Raw genomic sequence first — 17,410 nt, 5'->3', positions numbered from 1 at the left:
AAAGTTGATTTCACTTTTTACTGATATAAATCATACATAGTTCTTGAGTCGAGGATTTACGAGATATAATCTCTTTACCTCACAAACGTAGGATAGAATTTGTGTACACTTAATCTTTCAAGATCTCACTTGTGAGACCATATTGGGTATGTTATACTAGAAATCATACATAGTAATTTTTTAAAAGATTGTAGGAAGAAAAACATTTGACTCCCTGAAATAGTGCCATATATTATGGGAAACAATTATTTTATAAGCAAATGATATAGAAGATTAAGACAAATCATTCTAAATTACAAAAGCTGGCAAAGGTAACAGAGTTGAAAAAAATAGCATGTACAAAATTACCTGCATGATTTTCTTGAATTACAACTGAGAAAGTTGCTCATTTTTTACTGCTAAACTTGCTAAGTTTAAGTATATTCCTAGTATGTCAAATCCTTTACAGCAAAAGAGTGAACAAAAGGAACACTCAATATAATGTGAATTTGAATCAGTTACTCTCATAAAAAAAGCCTAGGGAGGAGCCAAGTTGCAAAAACGCCCCTTTATAGAATATGTCATCTGCTTCAGCATTGCTGCTCCATTTGGTTAGTCTTATATCTTCAAATTTCATGTCTGAAACAGTGTCTCAAGTAGCTTTGGCGAAGACAAACACGCGACTGACTTGAACTGTTGGCACAGGAAAAAGAGACACTTATTAGGGAGCTACACATAATGACAACTCAAATATGCTACTTTTGAATAATAACATACAAGTACCTCATCTTGTCGGTATTTAGCACGTATGACGTTTAGAAGGCAGTTATTTGTATTCAACTGTAGACCTTGTAGTGCAAGAACTGTGGTTTTCAGATCTTGAGCCTTGTAATAGGTATAGTGCTCCAGTGTTGGACTCTGTCAAAGTTGCAGGCATAAGTTCTACACGCCAGAGGCACGCAAAAGCTAACGAATTAAAGTAAAAGAAAACCAGTATATTCAAGAAGCAAACCCATGGGTGGCTTGACTGATCTAGTGTCCATCTTGCAAGGAATACAGATGATGCAGCAATAGCAGATGGGGTGAATTTCAAGAAGCCATATTCGAGCAATGTCAGTTCGGTGAGATAATTAGCCAAGAACTCTAGCTCCAGATTGGGATTCTGAAATTATGTATCATTAAGCAATACGATTATACTTCAGTACAGAGAAAAGTTCTGTTATCATTCAAGTGATGCACATTAATTCATTACCTTGTAAGAAGCTTGTGCTGCTCTTACAAATCTCCTACAAATAGCATCATACATATGAAGATGAAAATTTTCAGTTTTCACATAGACAAAAGAAAAGGAAACATTATGCTGTTATACACGTGTAAAAATAAACCATGGCTGAAACAAAAGTACCTGAGAAAGGTCTTTGCAGTTGGAGTTGAGAGTCGGAAACCTAGAAAGTTCAGAACAAGAATCTCCATTGCCAGGACCTGCTCCACACTTTAGTATATCAGAACCTTCAGTTTGTCCAACTAGTCTATTATAATATCTGAAAACCCATTTTTTTTCTGGGAGTTCTGCAAAATGATAGAGAAGGAAAGGGGAAGGGGGAGGTGTCGACGTCTTCTTTAGTAACCAAGAGGTTTCATGCAGATATAGTATTTCCTCTGAACTGTACCCATAAAATCATTGTTGACAGTATGCTGCATAGAGTTGCATTTCTTGTAGGAGTTCGACGAGATTCTCTCACTAATAAATATTAATGAAACAGAAGACACAGATCTACTTCCAATATTTGCAAGCTTGAAATAAGCATAGAGATTCATGTAGACCTACAAGTTCTAGCACTTAAGAAAAACCTCAAAAGCTGAAGGGGAATAGACCCCTGATAATTATACCAAATGATATACATTACACAATAACACATATAGAGAACGTAAACTACATGTGAAGTTTAGAGAGGAGAGATATATGAATGATCAAGTTCATCAATTAGGTTCTCCATGGGAAGTACAGAACAGAACCCAAAGACATCATCTTAAACTAGCTAATAGCATACTATGCTGGAACTATGCTTGTCCTTCCTACCCTTTCTCGTCACGTAATGCAGAAATTCAAGATCCTGATAGTGAGAACTTGAAAGAGCAGTATTCTACCTCATTTTTCGTGTAAGCATTATCAGTGATGAAACAGAACTCCTCAACACGTGGACCACACATCTCTTCATATTTCCTTCAAAATTGAAAGAAAAATCCATGTTCAGCCAGATAAAATGTAATTCTTTATTCAGGGATAAAAGGGAAGATTTTTTAATACAACGTGCAAAATGATGGCAAAAATGTTTGATGTCCTCTTTTTTTACAGGTGAAGGCACACTGCAGTCTGCAAATGTGGCTACATAGGAGCACTTCTTCATAAACACACATATATATGGAATGATGAGATTTGTTTTGTCAGATTCTAAAATGAGTGGAGTCCTTAGTCTTGGCCCTATATGCACTTTGTAGATAAGACGCTTCCAACTATTAGGCATGGCCAACCGATCCAAAGATTCTGAAGTAGACTTCTGTTTAATTTAGAAAGAAAGGATCCCGTATTTCTTCGACTTGAGTTTCTTTCTCTTTTAAGCATTTCAAGAAAATGTTTCCCCAAAAAGCAATATTTCAAAGAACCTATAGTAGTAAAAACAGTTGTGTCGAGCTTACGAGGCAACTAGCATGCAAGTGATTCCAAGGAGCTGCAGGTTTTTCCTTTCCACATAGTTTTGAGAGAGAAATAGATCGATAAAGTGAACAGCAAGGTAGAGTGTATCTGGCACCAACTTATATTCCTCTGACACCTGACACAAGATTAGACAATGACCTTAGCAACCAGCATTCTTATAAAGCATTTCTAAAATCAGCAGGCAACTAACAACCATTCTGAGCTGAAAAGGTAAAGGAAGGGCCAGAGAGGCGGGACGAATCCATCATCAAGTTGAAATTATACGGACTTAACTAGCACCAAATTCACAAGAATCTTACGAATGATTTATATTTTATCATAAGTAAAAAATCACATACGATCTTTACAAGCCTTATTCTAAACTGATCTAAGATGAATCAGCACCAGATGATGAAAACCCAAAATGAAAATGTAAGTTGCTTGTCCAAGTTAGTACTGTTAGGAAATTGATCTGTTTCACATTTATTTGTTCAAGATAAATCAAGTACTAATAATTAGAATATGTCAGCACTGGAAGACATAACACAATATGCTTCAACTATTCAGTTTCTTTTTTTTTAGATAAACACCAACTTACCTCCACAATCCAGTCGACAAGGATTGCACGCATACTTTCTGTGATATCTCGCTGGAGTGTTTCCATGAAATTTGATTGCGGCCTTCTAATTATCTGGAGAAATACAAATTAGACTTTGCATTAGGAGAAGTTTACAGTTATCCACTGTAACTCAAAAAGACTACGGCTACTACTTGACGCCATTATCCTAAAACAAGGAAATCTCAAAGTTATACAAGTTGAGATTTGGATTCAGAAAATTAAGCAAATAATGCTTATAAATATGCAGAGGAAAACATTCCAATAAGTAGGTGTCACGGTGGGAAAGTATTCTTGAGCGAAAGTATCCAGCATTCTTTCATAAGTGAACATATATTGAATGTATGAAGGAGGATTAACAAAGAAAAGAACCTAAGTGGTTACAGATAAAACTGAAATTATAATGAAAGTTGAGCATTGTTGCTGATTTGTCTAACCCGAATTTTGAATAAAACAGTGAAAAAGCATCCTTGAGTTGCTTGTGCAAATATGACCTTTGCCAGAGTGCCAATTACTTCTTCAACTAAGAAATCTAGAAGAACTGTGCAAGAATATCAATTAAACGAACCTCTGCAACCCGTAAATTGTTATATATATCATGAGCATATTGACTGCATTGTAGTGGATCTTTTTTATCAGAATCAATGTCTATGAAGTCCAACTTTGTTGATGTTGATGGTGCCGCATCACGAACAGCTTTCCCAACCATGCCTGGTAAAAAGTTCAATTAGTTTAGTATGCAAAAAGAAAAACAATAACAGAACAACATGGTCGCAATTACATGGAACACAAGAAAGCTAGTAGATATGAATCCTTTCTCTAGAGAAAAATGTCAAAGAAAGAAAGTGTGATGGAGAATTACAATCATTATTTAGGTCAAAAACATATTCACTAAGTACTCAAGAATAAAGTAAGAGGATAAGACCAAGGCTTCCTCATTGATTTATAAATTTTACTACGGAGAAATCACTTGTTATTATCATCTCTTTTTCTTAATCATCCTGTCCAGAACAACCACAAGCTTGTCAAAAGTTATATCGTCTCTATGAAACAAGTTCAAAAGGAAACTAACCTTTTCTTGGAAAACCTTTGATTTCTACTGGATTTCCTTGTTGTTCATGGGACTTTCTGTCTGAGCAACTTTGATTAAGGCTACTCCCTGTAGTTAGACAAATCAAGTGAATATTCATAAAACTGACTCAAATAGTACTTCTCAGATTAGAAAGACATGCTTTCAGCATCTTGACCCGTACTTGGTGGTAACTTGGTTGGAAATTGATAGACTTCAGGGTCAACAGAAGTGGTCACTTTAGACACATTCATTGAGCTGTTTCCAACCCGCATGATCTTCTTCTTCTTCTGACAATTAAAATAAACTAAATCAGATAATAACAGGGATAAAATGAGCCAGCAGGAAAGTGTATACACTATAACCAAGGCTTTATTGGGATAATATAGAAGCACATACAACACATGAATCCTTGAATTCGCTAATGCACACTACTTCTCTACTTGCAATATTTCAGATATTTCAAACCTCTTATTGATATTTAAGGAACTCTACAACAGTCAATTTATGAAACTTGTTTCGCATGGTGTCAATGACAATGCAGATGATACAAGTAAAACAGGAAGAACTACTAACTGGGACTTTCACAGCATTGAGGCAATCTCCATTTGAAGTGTTGCAACGTAGATTTGTGACATCCTTAAGCACTGGCCGGCATTTCTGCTCCACACAGGAAGTAAGTGGAACATTCTTGTTCCTCACCCTGCGGATTGCCGGGTTAGAACTTATCTGCAGAGCACGTTTCTGGCCCTGCTGCTTTGGCAGTTCTGCAGTGCTAGCAACCATGGATTTTTCAGGGACAGCAGCTCGAGATCTTGTAACTCGAACCATGGGCTCAATTGCAGCTGAGATTGCTGAATTTTCTCTCTTCATAGTGAGTGTGGGGGGGAATGGAATTAAGCTAGTCAATTTACATTTAGTTGAACCCCCTCATTTACCTGCAAAACTTCTCAAAGTCAGTAACATGACATATCAAGAATTATGAAGCTCAAGAAACAATGAAACTAACAAAACTTAACATGCTTTATCATGGAAGCCAACCATTATAATTTATAGCCAAGGCAAGCTTAAGCTTTCATGTTGACTAAATCTAGCACCAAATAAGGAAGAATTCATGTATAAATCTTTCCATAGGACTCCAATTCACTGGATAATACCGTTCAAAATGAAATGTGCATGTCATATCAAGAATAACGAAGCTCAAGAAACATTGAAACTTAACATTCTTTATCATGGAAGCCAACCATTATGATTTATAGACAAGGAAAGCTTTCGCTTCATCTTGACTAAATCCAACACTTAATAAGGAATTCATGTATAAATCTTTCCATAGGATTCCAGTTCACAGGATAATACCATTCAAAATGAAATGTGCATAAGAAACGCCCAATATTCCAGATCCATATTCACAAAAATAATACTCCACTCATCAAAATAACACGTCCACATGTCCTACTAATATCAAGCATGAACATTAAACTATTAACCATCAAAAGAAGTACAAATATGAAAGAACTTATTTCTCAAACAACAACAAACATATCCCACAAGTGGGGTTTGGTGAGGGTAGAGAGGTCGTCAGATAGTCTCTCAGCTCAAAGAAAACAATAGGAGTGAAGAAACCAAGGCAAAATATTAAACAAGGCAAAGAACTTACATCTCCACTAATGTAAATGTTCTAAAACTTAAACAAGAGAAAAATCTCAATGAAGCAGACAGACACCACCAATGTGGCTCAAAATCGAACTATAATCCAAGAAACGTTTAAAAATACGTCTTTTACCAAACATTTAGATGCCTAATTAAAGGAAATTCCTCTACATTTCTTCTTCTCTACTCCAAGAACTCAAAATTATCAGACAAACCCAACGACCCACTTCAATAAAATAGAAAAAATTAACAATGTAAGAAGGAAGATTCAAAATTTGATAATTTCAAGAAACCCCAAAGACCATATCATATCAGCAAAATGTTATTGAACAAAGAATGTAGATTAATAAACCTTGTTTCTGCATTCAACAGCTACAAGAACATTCAAGAATGTGATCAAGACAGGATCTTGATGAAAGAAAATGGAGATTGAGATGGAAGAGAGGCGGGATATTGAGTTCAAAGTTCAAATTCAAGAAAATTGAAGGAAGGTTTAAAATGAGAAAAAAAGAAATTCAATTAGGGAGTAATTCTTTATCTTGGGTTTACAGTAATGGCCTCTGAGAAAAAGAGAAAAAAAAACAGAGAGAGGTTTGACTGGTTTGACTAAAACGGTTTTATAGAGCAAATTAATATTGTAATTTGGTTATTATAAGGTAAAACGCGGTCCGAAAATGTAAAATACAAGGACATCCTAGCTGGCTGTTTTATTCCTGAATTACCCTCCTTACTTTGGAAAATTATACACATTTAGTCCTTTGTCTATTATAGTAGTTTTATTATAGTATGTATACTTGAATTTTTTTGCTTAAAATATGAAGTAAAAAATGTGCTATTATGAAAAGGTGAATCACTAAACTTGTTAAACATTTAAAATTATAGGTCTAATGATCGAAGGGAGGATGAATTCACGTGAATCTGAGGAACTCCCTAGCTACACATTGTAACCTAGTTATTGTTACACCTCATGAGACCAGAATTATAATATGAGGTACTTACTCGTGATGAATGCAGATAAATTTATGCAACTAAGTAGCTCATTGTATTAACTATGGTCCCAAGAGGAGTAACGATAGCTAGATATTACAATGCAAAGAGAGATTAATTGAGAAAAACCATCATTCACTTACCCTACTCAAGTGACTCTAATAATGGCATATTTGTACTCTATTATATAAGAGATTCGATGTATCAATTTGTGCATATCTCGATTAATCCATGAATCTTTTATATAAGAGTTTCGATATATCAATTTGTGCATATCTCGATTAATCCATGAATCTTTTATATAAGAGTTTCGATGTATCAATTTGTGTGTATCTCGATTAACATGAAGCAACTTGCTTGTAACTGGATTCAGACCTAATATTTCTGAATAACTCTCATACCTAAGCAACTACTAGGTCACCCCCTTGGGAGATGCTAGTGCCATGTTTCAGTTATATACCATAGCATATCCACTAAATTGAAAGTCATGGTCATAGCTTAGCTATATACATCAGCTTGTAATTAGGTATATATATGCACTTAAGAAATGAGACACATATGTATAATGGATGCATGAGATATGCTCAAGAGAGAAAAATGAGACACTTCCATCATCCATTTAAGAAAATTAGGTGTCTGAAATACTTCAGTTCAAACTATACAGAATGGCAAGTTTTAGCTTGCATTTCCAATGATCAAATTGCAAAGCTTAAAACCCTTCAATTATTTATTAAAGGATAGAAAGTGTCTTTCATGGTTTTGTTGATGACTGATGTCAAGGAGAACCAGCTGACACTAAATTTTAGTCTGAGAGAATCATGAAACCATTCCACTATTTACCAGCTCTTCCAAACCTTTTCTGAGTCTTTCTGCAGCTACTTGACAGTCCTTCTCAATCAATCCTCCAAAGGCGATCCTAACATAACCTGGACAACCGCTGGAACTTCCAGGGATCAGGACTATTCCATGCCTCTTAGCAAGCCAGTGAACTACTTTGAAGTCGTCCATGTATTTATCTGGCAGCTTTGCCCACAGGTAAATGGCACCTTCTCCTCCTTTAACAGCTCCCTCTCCCAAAGGAGATAAGGCTTCTTGAAGCACCTCTCTGTTCTTGACAAGGTCTTTAACTTGATTAGTTACCCATTCTGCTCCCATTTCCATTGAGTAAAGAGCCAGTCGTTGTGAGATTATTGAAGCACAAATCGGTATGTTGTCCTGAACTTTAAGGAGTTGAGCTGCGAGCCCTTCCACTTCCGATGGGTATGCTATCTGCATCCATTAAGACATGAGTTTAGCTCACTCACAAGATGAAACAACTTATCCAATTCAGGAGTAAATATCCAGTACAAAAGTTTGCGGAGGAATTCTGCTGCAAAATTAACATTGCAGCAAAAACATGTTATAAAGCAATCATGCCTCACTCGCAATAATTAGCTGTTGGAACAAGTCATTTTTGTTGCAAAAGAATACTTGTATTTGGTTGCTATTGAGACCAGTTTTATATCCAATCCCAGCAGATTACTCAGCCAGGCACACATGTTTTTATAAAAGCTAATGAATAACAAGTATAGAGAGATATATTAGAGGTGTCATACATGCTGGTTTTAAAAAGAGATGTGTGAGTAAAGAGAGGCGGTTTTATTTGGGATAAAGGTAAAGACGAGGGAGTTTATGAGGCAAGAAGATGCAGTTGGGGAAAACATAGACAAATCATCTTTTAACCAGAGATATATTTTTCTGGTTGTCTCAAGAGTCGCCCAACAGAATAATAATCACTTGTGTGCCCAATATCATTACATTTCTAGATATAAGTTGGAACAAGAATCACTTACATATCCAACTCGCCATCCCATCATCCCATATGCTTTGGAGAAGGAAAAAATGTTGACAATGTGGTTTGCTTCTATGCAAACATGCTTCCGATCATCATACATGAAATACCTGCAAATAACTTGCAACATATATATAAGAACATATCATCCAGGAAAATAGTTAACCACAAACAGAGTGTACTGAAAAAAGTTGCAAGAAAAAGAAGGAACAGAGATGATATTTGACAGAACAAGATGTTTGCATTCATGGAGGAGCAAAGGCTCAATAGATACATGTCTTAACTATCTAACTCCTTGAGAAAACAACTTTCTAGGCCTATCTGTCATCTAGGGATTGAGAACAAACAGCATTAAGTTGGCCAATAAGGATAAATTCAAGACTGAACATTCTGTCACCTTTAGCTATTTCCTTTCCTCCCCTTCATACCGATTAAAATTCTGCAACAGATCCCAGGATAGCATAAATTTTTGGGAAAAAGGACAAATATACCCCCGAACTATCGTAAATGGTATGTGTATACTCTTCGTTATACTTTTGGTACACCTATGACCTTACCGTCCAAATTTTAGAGCGTATATACCCTTTATACTAACCAATGACCTTACCGTCCAAATTTTAGAGCGTATATACCCTTTATACTAACGGTGATACACGTGTCCTAATCCTATCTACCGACCTGAAATTTATTAAATTTTTCTACCAAAAATTAAAATTCCCACCCGGAAACCCACCGAAGTAAAAATACCCGCATCCAATTTATTCCAATTTCTCTCACTATCCCCAAAAGTACATCCACTACATTGGCATCCAGCAATGTTGATTTCCCCTCTTGACACACCGCCAAATTGCACACCACCAAGATTACCCTACCAGCCATATCGTGGGTTTTGAGCTAATGACGAGTCAATGTCATTTTCCAGGCCAAGTTGAATATCGCGTGTGTTCTTTGGTCTCCTCGGAGCTGTCATTGAGAAGATTAATTAGCAGAGATGTTAGTTCCAGCTGGAACAATTTTCACTTTGTTGAGTTGTGCCAACTAGAGGTTGTCTAATGCGATGACAATGTTTGGTTGAACTCCGGCATACCTTGACACTAGTAACGGCTTGAAAGCCGATGAAAATTGCGGCGTGGACAATGTAACCCTAGGTGTGTGTTTAGCATAGGAATTGCAGTTATGTTTCACAGATGACAGATAACATCTACAAACAGAGAAAATGAAGTTGGAGGAGGCAGATGATGGGATTTCGTCGGCGATAATCTCTGACAAAATCGATTGCGAAGATAAAGAGGAATAGCTGGAGGGACGAGTAGTAAAGGAAGTAGAGGCAAGTTGTTGACGATGACAGATTCTTCAGAGCTCGAAAAAGAGTTGAAGCAATGATTATTCCTTGATTTCATTTCCGATGTGGTGTGAGAGAGAAGCACATGTGGATTCTCCGCTACCCAGTTGAGCAATTTGGGTTATATTTTTGGATCTGGGTATCATGTATTTGGGTGGGGTTTTAATTAATTTGGGTGGGGATTTTAATTTTGGTAGAAAAATTTAATAAATTTCGGGTCAGTAGATAGGATTAGGACACGTGTATCACCGTTAGTATAAAGGGTATATACGCTCTAAAGTTTGGACGGTAAGGTCATTGATGTACCGAAAGTATAACGAAGGGTATACACATACCATTTATGATAGTTCGGGGGTATATTTGTCCTTTTTCCCTAAATTTTCTTGCCTATCAAATTTAGTGCAAGTTAAAAGTTCACAAATCATAAATATTTCCTCACAATGCCAACACAAACGACCTGTATCCTTGGTTTTATTCAAAAGTCTCTTGCTGGTCTAACTAACAGTATTCCAGGATTAGTCAATTCAACAACTACTTCCCTCATCATCTTTAGTTCTAAGACCATCATCACTCGTCCACGGACGAAAAAACAAATTGGCACCAGTCATTAACAGCAAGTACTCAATTCAATACGAGAAACTAAAAGATTTGTATACAACAGAAAAAGTCACTTACTCATATGTGTTATCAATTACGAGCCAACATCCCGCTTCCTTACAAATATCAGATATCCTCTACATGACAAAAATGCAACTTGTTAATGTTTTAATAAAGTAAAAATCACAAGAGAATACTAATGCACTTTGATAACTGATGACTTCAACAATCCATCATATCTATAAAGATGAGATAAGAGACCTTAAGAAGGGACTCAGGGATATATGTTCCTGATGGATTGCCGGGATTAACAACAGTGACAAGCTTTGGGGTTGGTACAGTCTTCTTTAGAGTACTCTCCAACCAGTCTGAAAATTGAGAAATCATGGAATATGTCAACCCATAGACAATCAAACAACAAAGGCAGATAATGTTTTGAAACTCTCAAGTCCATTTTGCAAAACAGTTGCAATATTTAGGTTAGCATTATGCATCAAAGTGTCAAACTTTTAAGTTATAACACACTTAAATCGGGTCAACAATCGGGAGTGAACTTTACTAACTTCATTTTTCTTTTTCTTTTCTTTCTGGTAGGGATGGGGTGAGGACATCCAATACAAGAAAAAACGCAGAACAATTGTTTTCCAGACAACATTCTACAAATCAAGACCATTATGAATGATTTACACAACTTGCAACACAAAGCAGAACACTACTTCTGCAGCAACCTCATCTTCAGTTGATTTCTACACAAACAGTGTTAGATTCAGAGAAGATGGAGTTTTTTTATAAATTTCAAGCAAAGGGGGAAAAAGTAACTCATAGTACAAATGTGATTAGTGATTACGATATATTCCCAAGTGCTCAGGTGACAAAGATAAAACGTGTTCACTAAAACTTGAACATGCATGCTAGCACAAAAGAGATGTATACCACAACATCTAGTATAATCAGTCTTAAGGAAAACTAATGGAAGGAATAGTAGTGTCTTAATAATGGGGAAGGTACCACGAAATGAACATCATATGAAAGTACAAACCTGCATCAGGATGGAGTGTCTTTGCATCACCAGGACCCACCAGAATATCAGTAACACCTGTCATCTGGAATGACATGTGTGCATTGAAATAGTATGGTGCAAACATAACGACCGAATCGCCAGCATCACACAGTGTGAGAACGACATTTACGAAAGCCTGAAATCGATTCAGTAAGATTCCATTAGAGATTTCTCAGCGATAGGGATACAGCTAGTCCATTAGTCACTAACAAAGAACATAGACATATACACAAATTAATTTACCCATAAATGTAGCATCTCTATTTCACTACAAATGGCTCTTTAATATAGCTCTACTATCTTCATTCAGCTTAAGATAGCATCTGAATTTGTTTATTGTAGTAAATAGTGATTTTAATTTGGAGCACTATTGAGGACACCACTCTCCTATTCAAAAAGAGACTACTGCTCTGTAATGGACAGGTACGTAATGATATGTCTGTACTCTGTACTCATACTTTGTGAGCCCATTGAACCATCATTTAATCAGTCATGGAAAGTCTAGCCGATTAAATCTCAAAATACCCTAAGTAATCCCAAGTTCAATTTTGCAGACAAAATTTTGAGGTTCAAGTGCTTGAGCTTGAGCATTTTAGGTATGTCGGTAGATTTTTTCTCTAATATGCTTCTGACAGATGATGCTAAATGGGGAGTTTTGTTGCTGCAGATGTTCGCATTGCAAGATTGTCATCTCATGAAAGTGACAACATACAAAAATATAGTGATAGCATGCAAGAACTAAAAGAGGTCTTATAAAAAAAAATAGAGCACTTTTTTTATCAAGTTGTAGCATGGAGCTGAATAAGCCCACAACAGAAGAGTAATCTTCTTTTATCAAGAAAAATATACATAAGCAGAAGAATAATCTTTAGATGGGTAGAAGCAGAAGAAAATAAAATCCACATCTCAAAAGCACACCAACCTTTCAGTACACATCATGATATACAAAGAAGAAACTTTTCACGAGTGAGGTAGTTCTATATGTCTTTTCATAAGTCCTCCATACCGTTTATCAGGAAAAGCACTATATGGAAGCTAGCATTTTGTTGACTACATAGACTCTAACAAGTCTTCCCCGAAGAGGGGGAGAGAGAGAAAGGGGGGTAAAAAGAAAGGAAAAAGATCCACTCACGAGATGAATCTCTTAGTTTGATGACAATGCAGATAGTAGAAAATTGCAATTCCTTTGAGGAGCCCTACCGCGTTTCTAGTATGAACCAGCCAACTCTGAACATAAATTAAGGGAAAAGGGGAACTGAAGAATAGCTAAGGAAGGTGCAGTAAGCATGCACCGAAATACTGGTCCTTTGTCAAAGCAAATGAACCTGGTATGAAGGTGGAGTAGAATCAATCTCAATCCACTCTAACTCATGCAAACAAATCACCAAAATGCAGTTTCATTCTACACCGTCCAACCTTTATCTGGAAAAAGCTGGAAGAAAGGCGAGAAAGAAAGGTAGCCTACTACTATTAAGGACAGGTAAGAAAGAGAGGCGAGCTGACTGGCACCTATACCCTCTAATGACTGAAAAGTAATAAAGTAACATTTTACCTGATTTGCACCAGCAGTAACCATCACTGAGGATTTATGTAGGTTATTTTCACGACCCAACTGGAGAAGAGCACAAAGAAAGTATTAGACTGAAAGATGTAAAAATCAAATCTCAACAAGTGAATAATATAGTTTGAAAACATGAAATGTATGTGACAGTAACTACTGGTTCACTAGGCAAAGTACCATATGCCACTCCAATGTTTGTTCCACTACCCAGCCTATAAGATGCAAACCAGAGTACCACAGTAATCCAACTGATAAACCATACCTTTTGAATCAACGCCTCCCTAAGCTCAGGAAGGCCCTCATCGGCACCATAGCGACTAACTGAAGGTTCCCAGATAGCTTCTTTCACTTTTTCAAGTGCTCGAGCAGGTGGTTGCCAGTACACTACTCCCTGCAAGACAGAGAAGAAATAAGATGGTACCAAGATATATGGACGGAAAACATGGACAAACCATATTCAGGCAAAACCAATATAACTTCTCAATCTAACAGAAAGATCCACCCACAACAGATAACTCTATTCCTTTTGTTTACTCTTTCTGGAAGGTGCATAAGAAGCAATAACTACCCACCCATTCCCCAGGCCCCAACCCCAGCAAACTAGACAGCTTTTAAAACTTCCATTGGTAGGTTTAGGTTGATTAAACTTTTTTTTATATGGAGGTTGATTAAACTTGCTTGTCAAAAGATCGGTCCTCAGAGATTGTAATAGTACCAGTCCTTTGTAAAATAGTCCAATACTAGACGGATAACACTTAGGGATAACTTCTCACAGCATGGCAGGGCTGCAGATATTCTTCTGAATCACAGTATTCTTGGTTAACTCAAACAAAAACAGATCAAAAGAAAAGTATTATGACTCTTTTTTCACAGGAAAAGGACAAACCGACCATGGAACATAATCTCCATTCTCCACATTCAAAATCATCTGCAAATACATTCTTTACATGGGAGAGAGGTCCAATTGGAATTTATTTATTTTTCCATCACTAGCTTAAATATTAAGGAATCCACATTTCAACCAAAAAAAATTGAAATTGATAACCCCAAGAATGAATCAGACAAATTTAATCTAAGTCAATCTAATCAAGATTTCGAAAGGCACAAAAAGATGATCTGTAGGCTTCAAAGTCATCACAACACAGATGAATTTTATCAAAGTTCTCAACTTTTTGAACCTTTCAATGGAGATTAGAATAATAAAACTAATGAAACAAACATTGAAGAAAGTAAACAAACCTGAGCTAGAGAAATACAATCTTTATTACCTCGAACCAGTTCTTGTATCTATCAATTGCAAAAACACAACAACAACAACACATCCCATCAATGCACAGAAACTTAAACCAAACAAACAAAAAACAACAAATCCAATCTTGGTTCTTGAAATTTACCTGAACCATAACTGGTGTCTCGGTAAGCACAGCTCTTCTAGCAAGCATTCCAAAAGACCCCATTTCCTCTTTTCTCTCTAAAACAATAAAATAAACACAACCTTCGAAGAAAAGAGTTCTTATCCGCCTACCCAGAAAGCAAAAAAAAGGCCTTTTTCCTTTCTGAAAAATCATACAAAAAGGTTGGAACTTATATAGAAAGAGAGAGATCGTAAAAATTATAAAAATTGGATCTTTTTGTTAAATTAATGAATAAATTTGACTGCTACGGACGACCCTTGAAACTGTTTACTGCAAGTAGGAATTAATAATATAGTAGTAGCTGGCAAAAGGCAAAAGCCAAAGGCAAAAATGACGGAACCCCTTTTTGTATTTTTTGTTTCATACACGTTATAGCATATAGTATATGTTAGGAATTTGTTTTGACTGTTAGAAGTTGAAGTTTCCATTATTAATTTTGGTAGAGAAAATGAAGCACGTTTCTCTCTTTGCCTTTCTTTCTTGTTTCTGTTTTTTTCTCCCTTTTTAGTGCCTTCTTTGACCCTATCTCCCCCACCTACTTGTCTAATTCTTGGTCTAACACGAAAAAAAGTAAGACAAATAAATTAATAGTAATATAGTAAATATTATGGGTTGTATGATATCGAGATGAAATAATTGATTGAGCATATTTCATGAAGTTATTCTACTATTGTAGTGTAAAATATAAATGATAGAATAAAAAAATTGAAATTTCACATCCTGTATTTTGTTCTGAAATTATTATTTTGTATCCTTCGTATAAATGGACCTCTTAAAGAATCGTTTTGTACGAAAATAAGATGGACAAAGTTACCCCATATGAATGAGTAATAAGAGCATGCAATTACTTTTATTTTTCAATTTCTTATTCAATCCCGCAAATACATTTGAATTTTGATTAAATTAAATTAGGAAGGTGTAAGATGCATTTCAAAGAGAAGTATTTCATTATACGAATATAATTTTTTTTCATATATCCTATCACTACCTTGTGTTATTTATTTATTCATCCCTTATACGAATAGAATTTTTGAAAGAGAAAATGATTTGTTTTTCATTTTTATTTATCCCATCATTACCTTGTATAATATATTTATTATTTATTTATTTATTTATTTATTTATTTATTGTTGTTTGGAAACAAATAAAGATTCGGCCGTGAAGACTTGACGTGCGAAACTTCCGGGTACATTCAATTATTTTATTTTATCTTATTCTTTCCAGGAGAATCTATGAAAGTGTGAATTCATGATAAGAACTTTTAAAAATATGGTTAGAAATAAATACTTTTTATTTTAAATTATTTTTTTGAATTTAATTTGATATAAAGTTTAACGTGTTATTTTAAAATAAAAATATATATTTAGTTTGCTATGTTTTAATTTTTTTTTAGCTTGTTTCTAAAATATGTCCTTTTTTTATAACTTTTTATTTTTAACTTTACATGTTTAAATCAGTATTTTAAAATATATCTTTGGTTTAAAACTAAAAAAGTAATTAAAATTTATATCAAGTATTAAAGCAAACAAATGAATTAAAATAGAAAGAGTGTAATCATATATTATTATAAGTGGGACCATCACAAATGAAAAGTTGAAATACTAAAATGCCCTTGTAAAATTAAATGACTCTATTACCATTTTTAAGGTAAAAAAAAAATCTAATTTTCCCACTTTTAGTTATCCTTTTTCACTAATTATTTTCATTTTATTTAATAAGAAGTCCAAAAGTCCATGTAACATGGGTAACATCTTATAAACAAAAGTTCAAAGATCACAATTGATTTCTTTTCAAATTTGCCTTTTCCCATTATATTTAATTAATAATTAAATAATAACATATTAAATAGTTGCACCACTCATCAAAATTCGTTCATATACTCTTCAACCACATTAATAAACCAAGAAGACATAATTCCTCATTAAACAACAGTATAATGTCATTAGGTAAAAACCTTTTCATTTTCTCTTATTTGTGTTATATTTAAGAATCCAAATTACATTAAATATTATATTCAAATAAGTTATAAGTTTTTCCATCTATCCTAATATCTCCTATTTATATTTAAACTCTATTATCACTATGTATCTAATTGTATGAGCAGTAGAAACTGAACTTCAGTAAGGTGGAGTAGTACTTTCATTGTTCTCTTTTTATTCTTTTTTTTTATGAAAATACTTTTGTTTTATAAAGTCTTGATTTGATGTCTAATTATATAAATGTTGGAATCTGAACTTATTTAGAGGGAGTAATACTTTTATTATCTGTTTATTTATCCTTTGAAAATACTTCTATTTCATTGAGCTTTTATTTGATGATTTCAAATTTTCTTATATGTAATTCATTTGTTTTTTGTTAGTTCATAAGTATGTATATACACATATTCAAAGTTTTCTTTTCGTTATGCATTTATTTTTTGCACCATATAATTATTGGTTTATATTGTTTTTTTTTTATACCATATTGTTAATATCTCACAAGTGATTGTGTTGTATTTCATAATTCAAAATTTAAAGAAGATAGAATTAATAATTTTGAATGAGTCAAAGAAGACGAAGAGTACATATTCATGTCTATAAAATATTTAAACAGTGATTATTTTTATAAC

General features: G+C 34.6%; 2 protein-coding genes across 2 annotated transcripts; both read right to left on the bottom strand.

Moving 5' to 3' along the window:
* Window positions 1-275: 275 nt before the first annotated feature.
* On the bottom strand, window positions 276-6,572 carry LOC125859556 (cyclin-A2-4). The gene is made up of 13 exons (XM_049539326.1): window positions 6,362-6,572; window positions 4,936-5,297; window positions 4,544-4,649; window positions 4,363-4,449; window positions 3,859-4,001; window positions 3,273-3,365; window positions 2,677-2,810; window positions 2,128-2,203; window positions 1,385-1,461; window positions 1,232-1,265; window positions 992-1,141; window positions 763-897; window positions 276-672 (listed from the first exon to the last, which is right to left on the bottom strand). Exons 2-13 carry the CDS (start codon window positions 5,230-5,232, stop codon window positions 613-615), a joined length of 1,392 nt encoding a protein of 463 aa, XP_049395283.1. The 5' UTR covers window positions 5,233-5,297; window positions 6,362-6,572; the 3' UTR covers window positions 276-612.
* Window positions 6,573-7,591: 1,019 nt separating this feature from the next.
* On the bottom strand, window positions 7,592-15,065 carry LOC125859074 (aromatic aminotransferase ISS1). The gene is made up of 9 exons (XM_049538808.1): window positions 14,782-15,065; window positions 14,627-14,674; window positions 13,650-13,778; window positions 13,379-13,438; window positions 11,806-11,962; window positions 11,028-11,134; window positions 10,845-10,903; window positions 8,829-8,937; window positions 7,592-8,265 (listed from the first exon to the last, which is right to left on the bottom strand). Exons 1-9 carry the CDS (start codon window positions 14,953-14,955, stop codon window positions 7,813-7,815), a joined length of 1,296 nt encoding a protein of 431 aa, XP_049394765.1. The 5' UTR covers window positions 14,956-15,065; the 3' UTR covers window positions 7,592-7,812.
* Between the last annotated feature and the right edge of the window lie 2,345 nt (window positions 15,066-17,410).

Source organism: Solanum stenotomum, chromosome 3 (genome assembly GCF_019186545.1).
Source record: "Solanum stenotomum isolate F172 chromosome 3, ASM1918654v1, whole genome shotgun sequence".
NCBI lineage: Eukaryota > Viridiplantae > Streptophyta > Magnoliopsida > Solanales > Solanaceae > Solanum > Solanum stenotomum.
This window is presented reverse-complemented; position numbering and strand designations above follow the sequence as displayed.

What these genes read in the sequence shown, in the direction of transcription:
- LOC125859556 (XM_049539326.1), bottom strand. Translation starts at nt 5,232, where the DNA reads ATGAAGAGAGAAAATTCAGCAATCTCAGCTGCAATTGAGCCCATGGTT. An exon ending in CAAAGGTTTTCCAAGAAAAG is followed by an intron (nt 4,002 to 4,362) that starts GTTAGTTTCCTT and finishes ACTTTTTACCAG; the next exon opens with GCATGGTTGGGAAAGCTGTT. An exon ending in ACAATTTACGGGTTGCAGAG is followed by an intron (nt 3,366 to 3,858) that starts GTTCGTTTAATT and finishes GTATTTCTCCAG; the next exon opens with ATAATTAGAAGGCCGCAATC.
- LOC125859074 (XM_049538808.1), bottom strand. Translation starts at nt 14,955, where the DNA reads ATGATTTTTCAGAAAGGAAAAAGGCCTTTTTTTTGCTTTCTGGGTAGG. An exon ending in GGGAGGCGTTGATTCAAAAG is followed by an intron (nt 13,439 to 13,649) that starts GTATGGTTTATC and finishes GCTCTTCTCCAG; the next exon opens with TTGGGTCGTGAAAATAACCT. An exon ending in TGGGATGGCGAGTTGGATAT is followed by an intron (nt 8,266 to 8,828) that starts GTAAGTGATTCT and finishes TAATGGATGCAG; the next exon opens with ATAGCATACCCATCGGAAGT.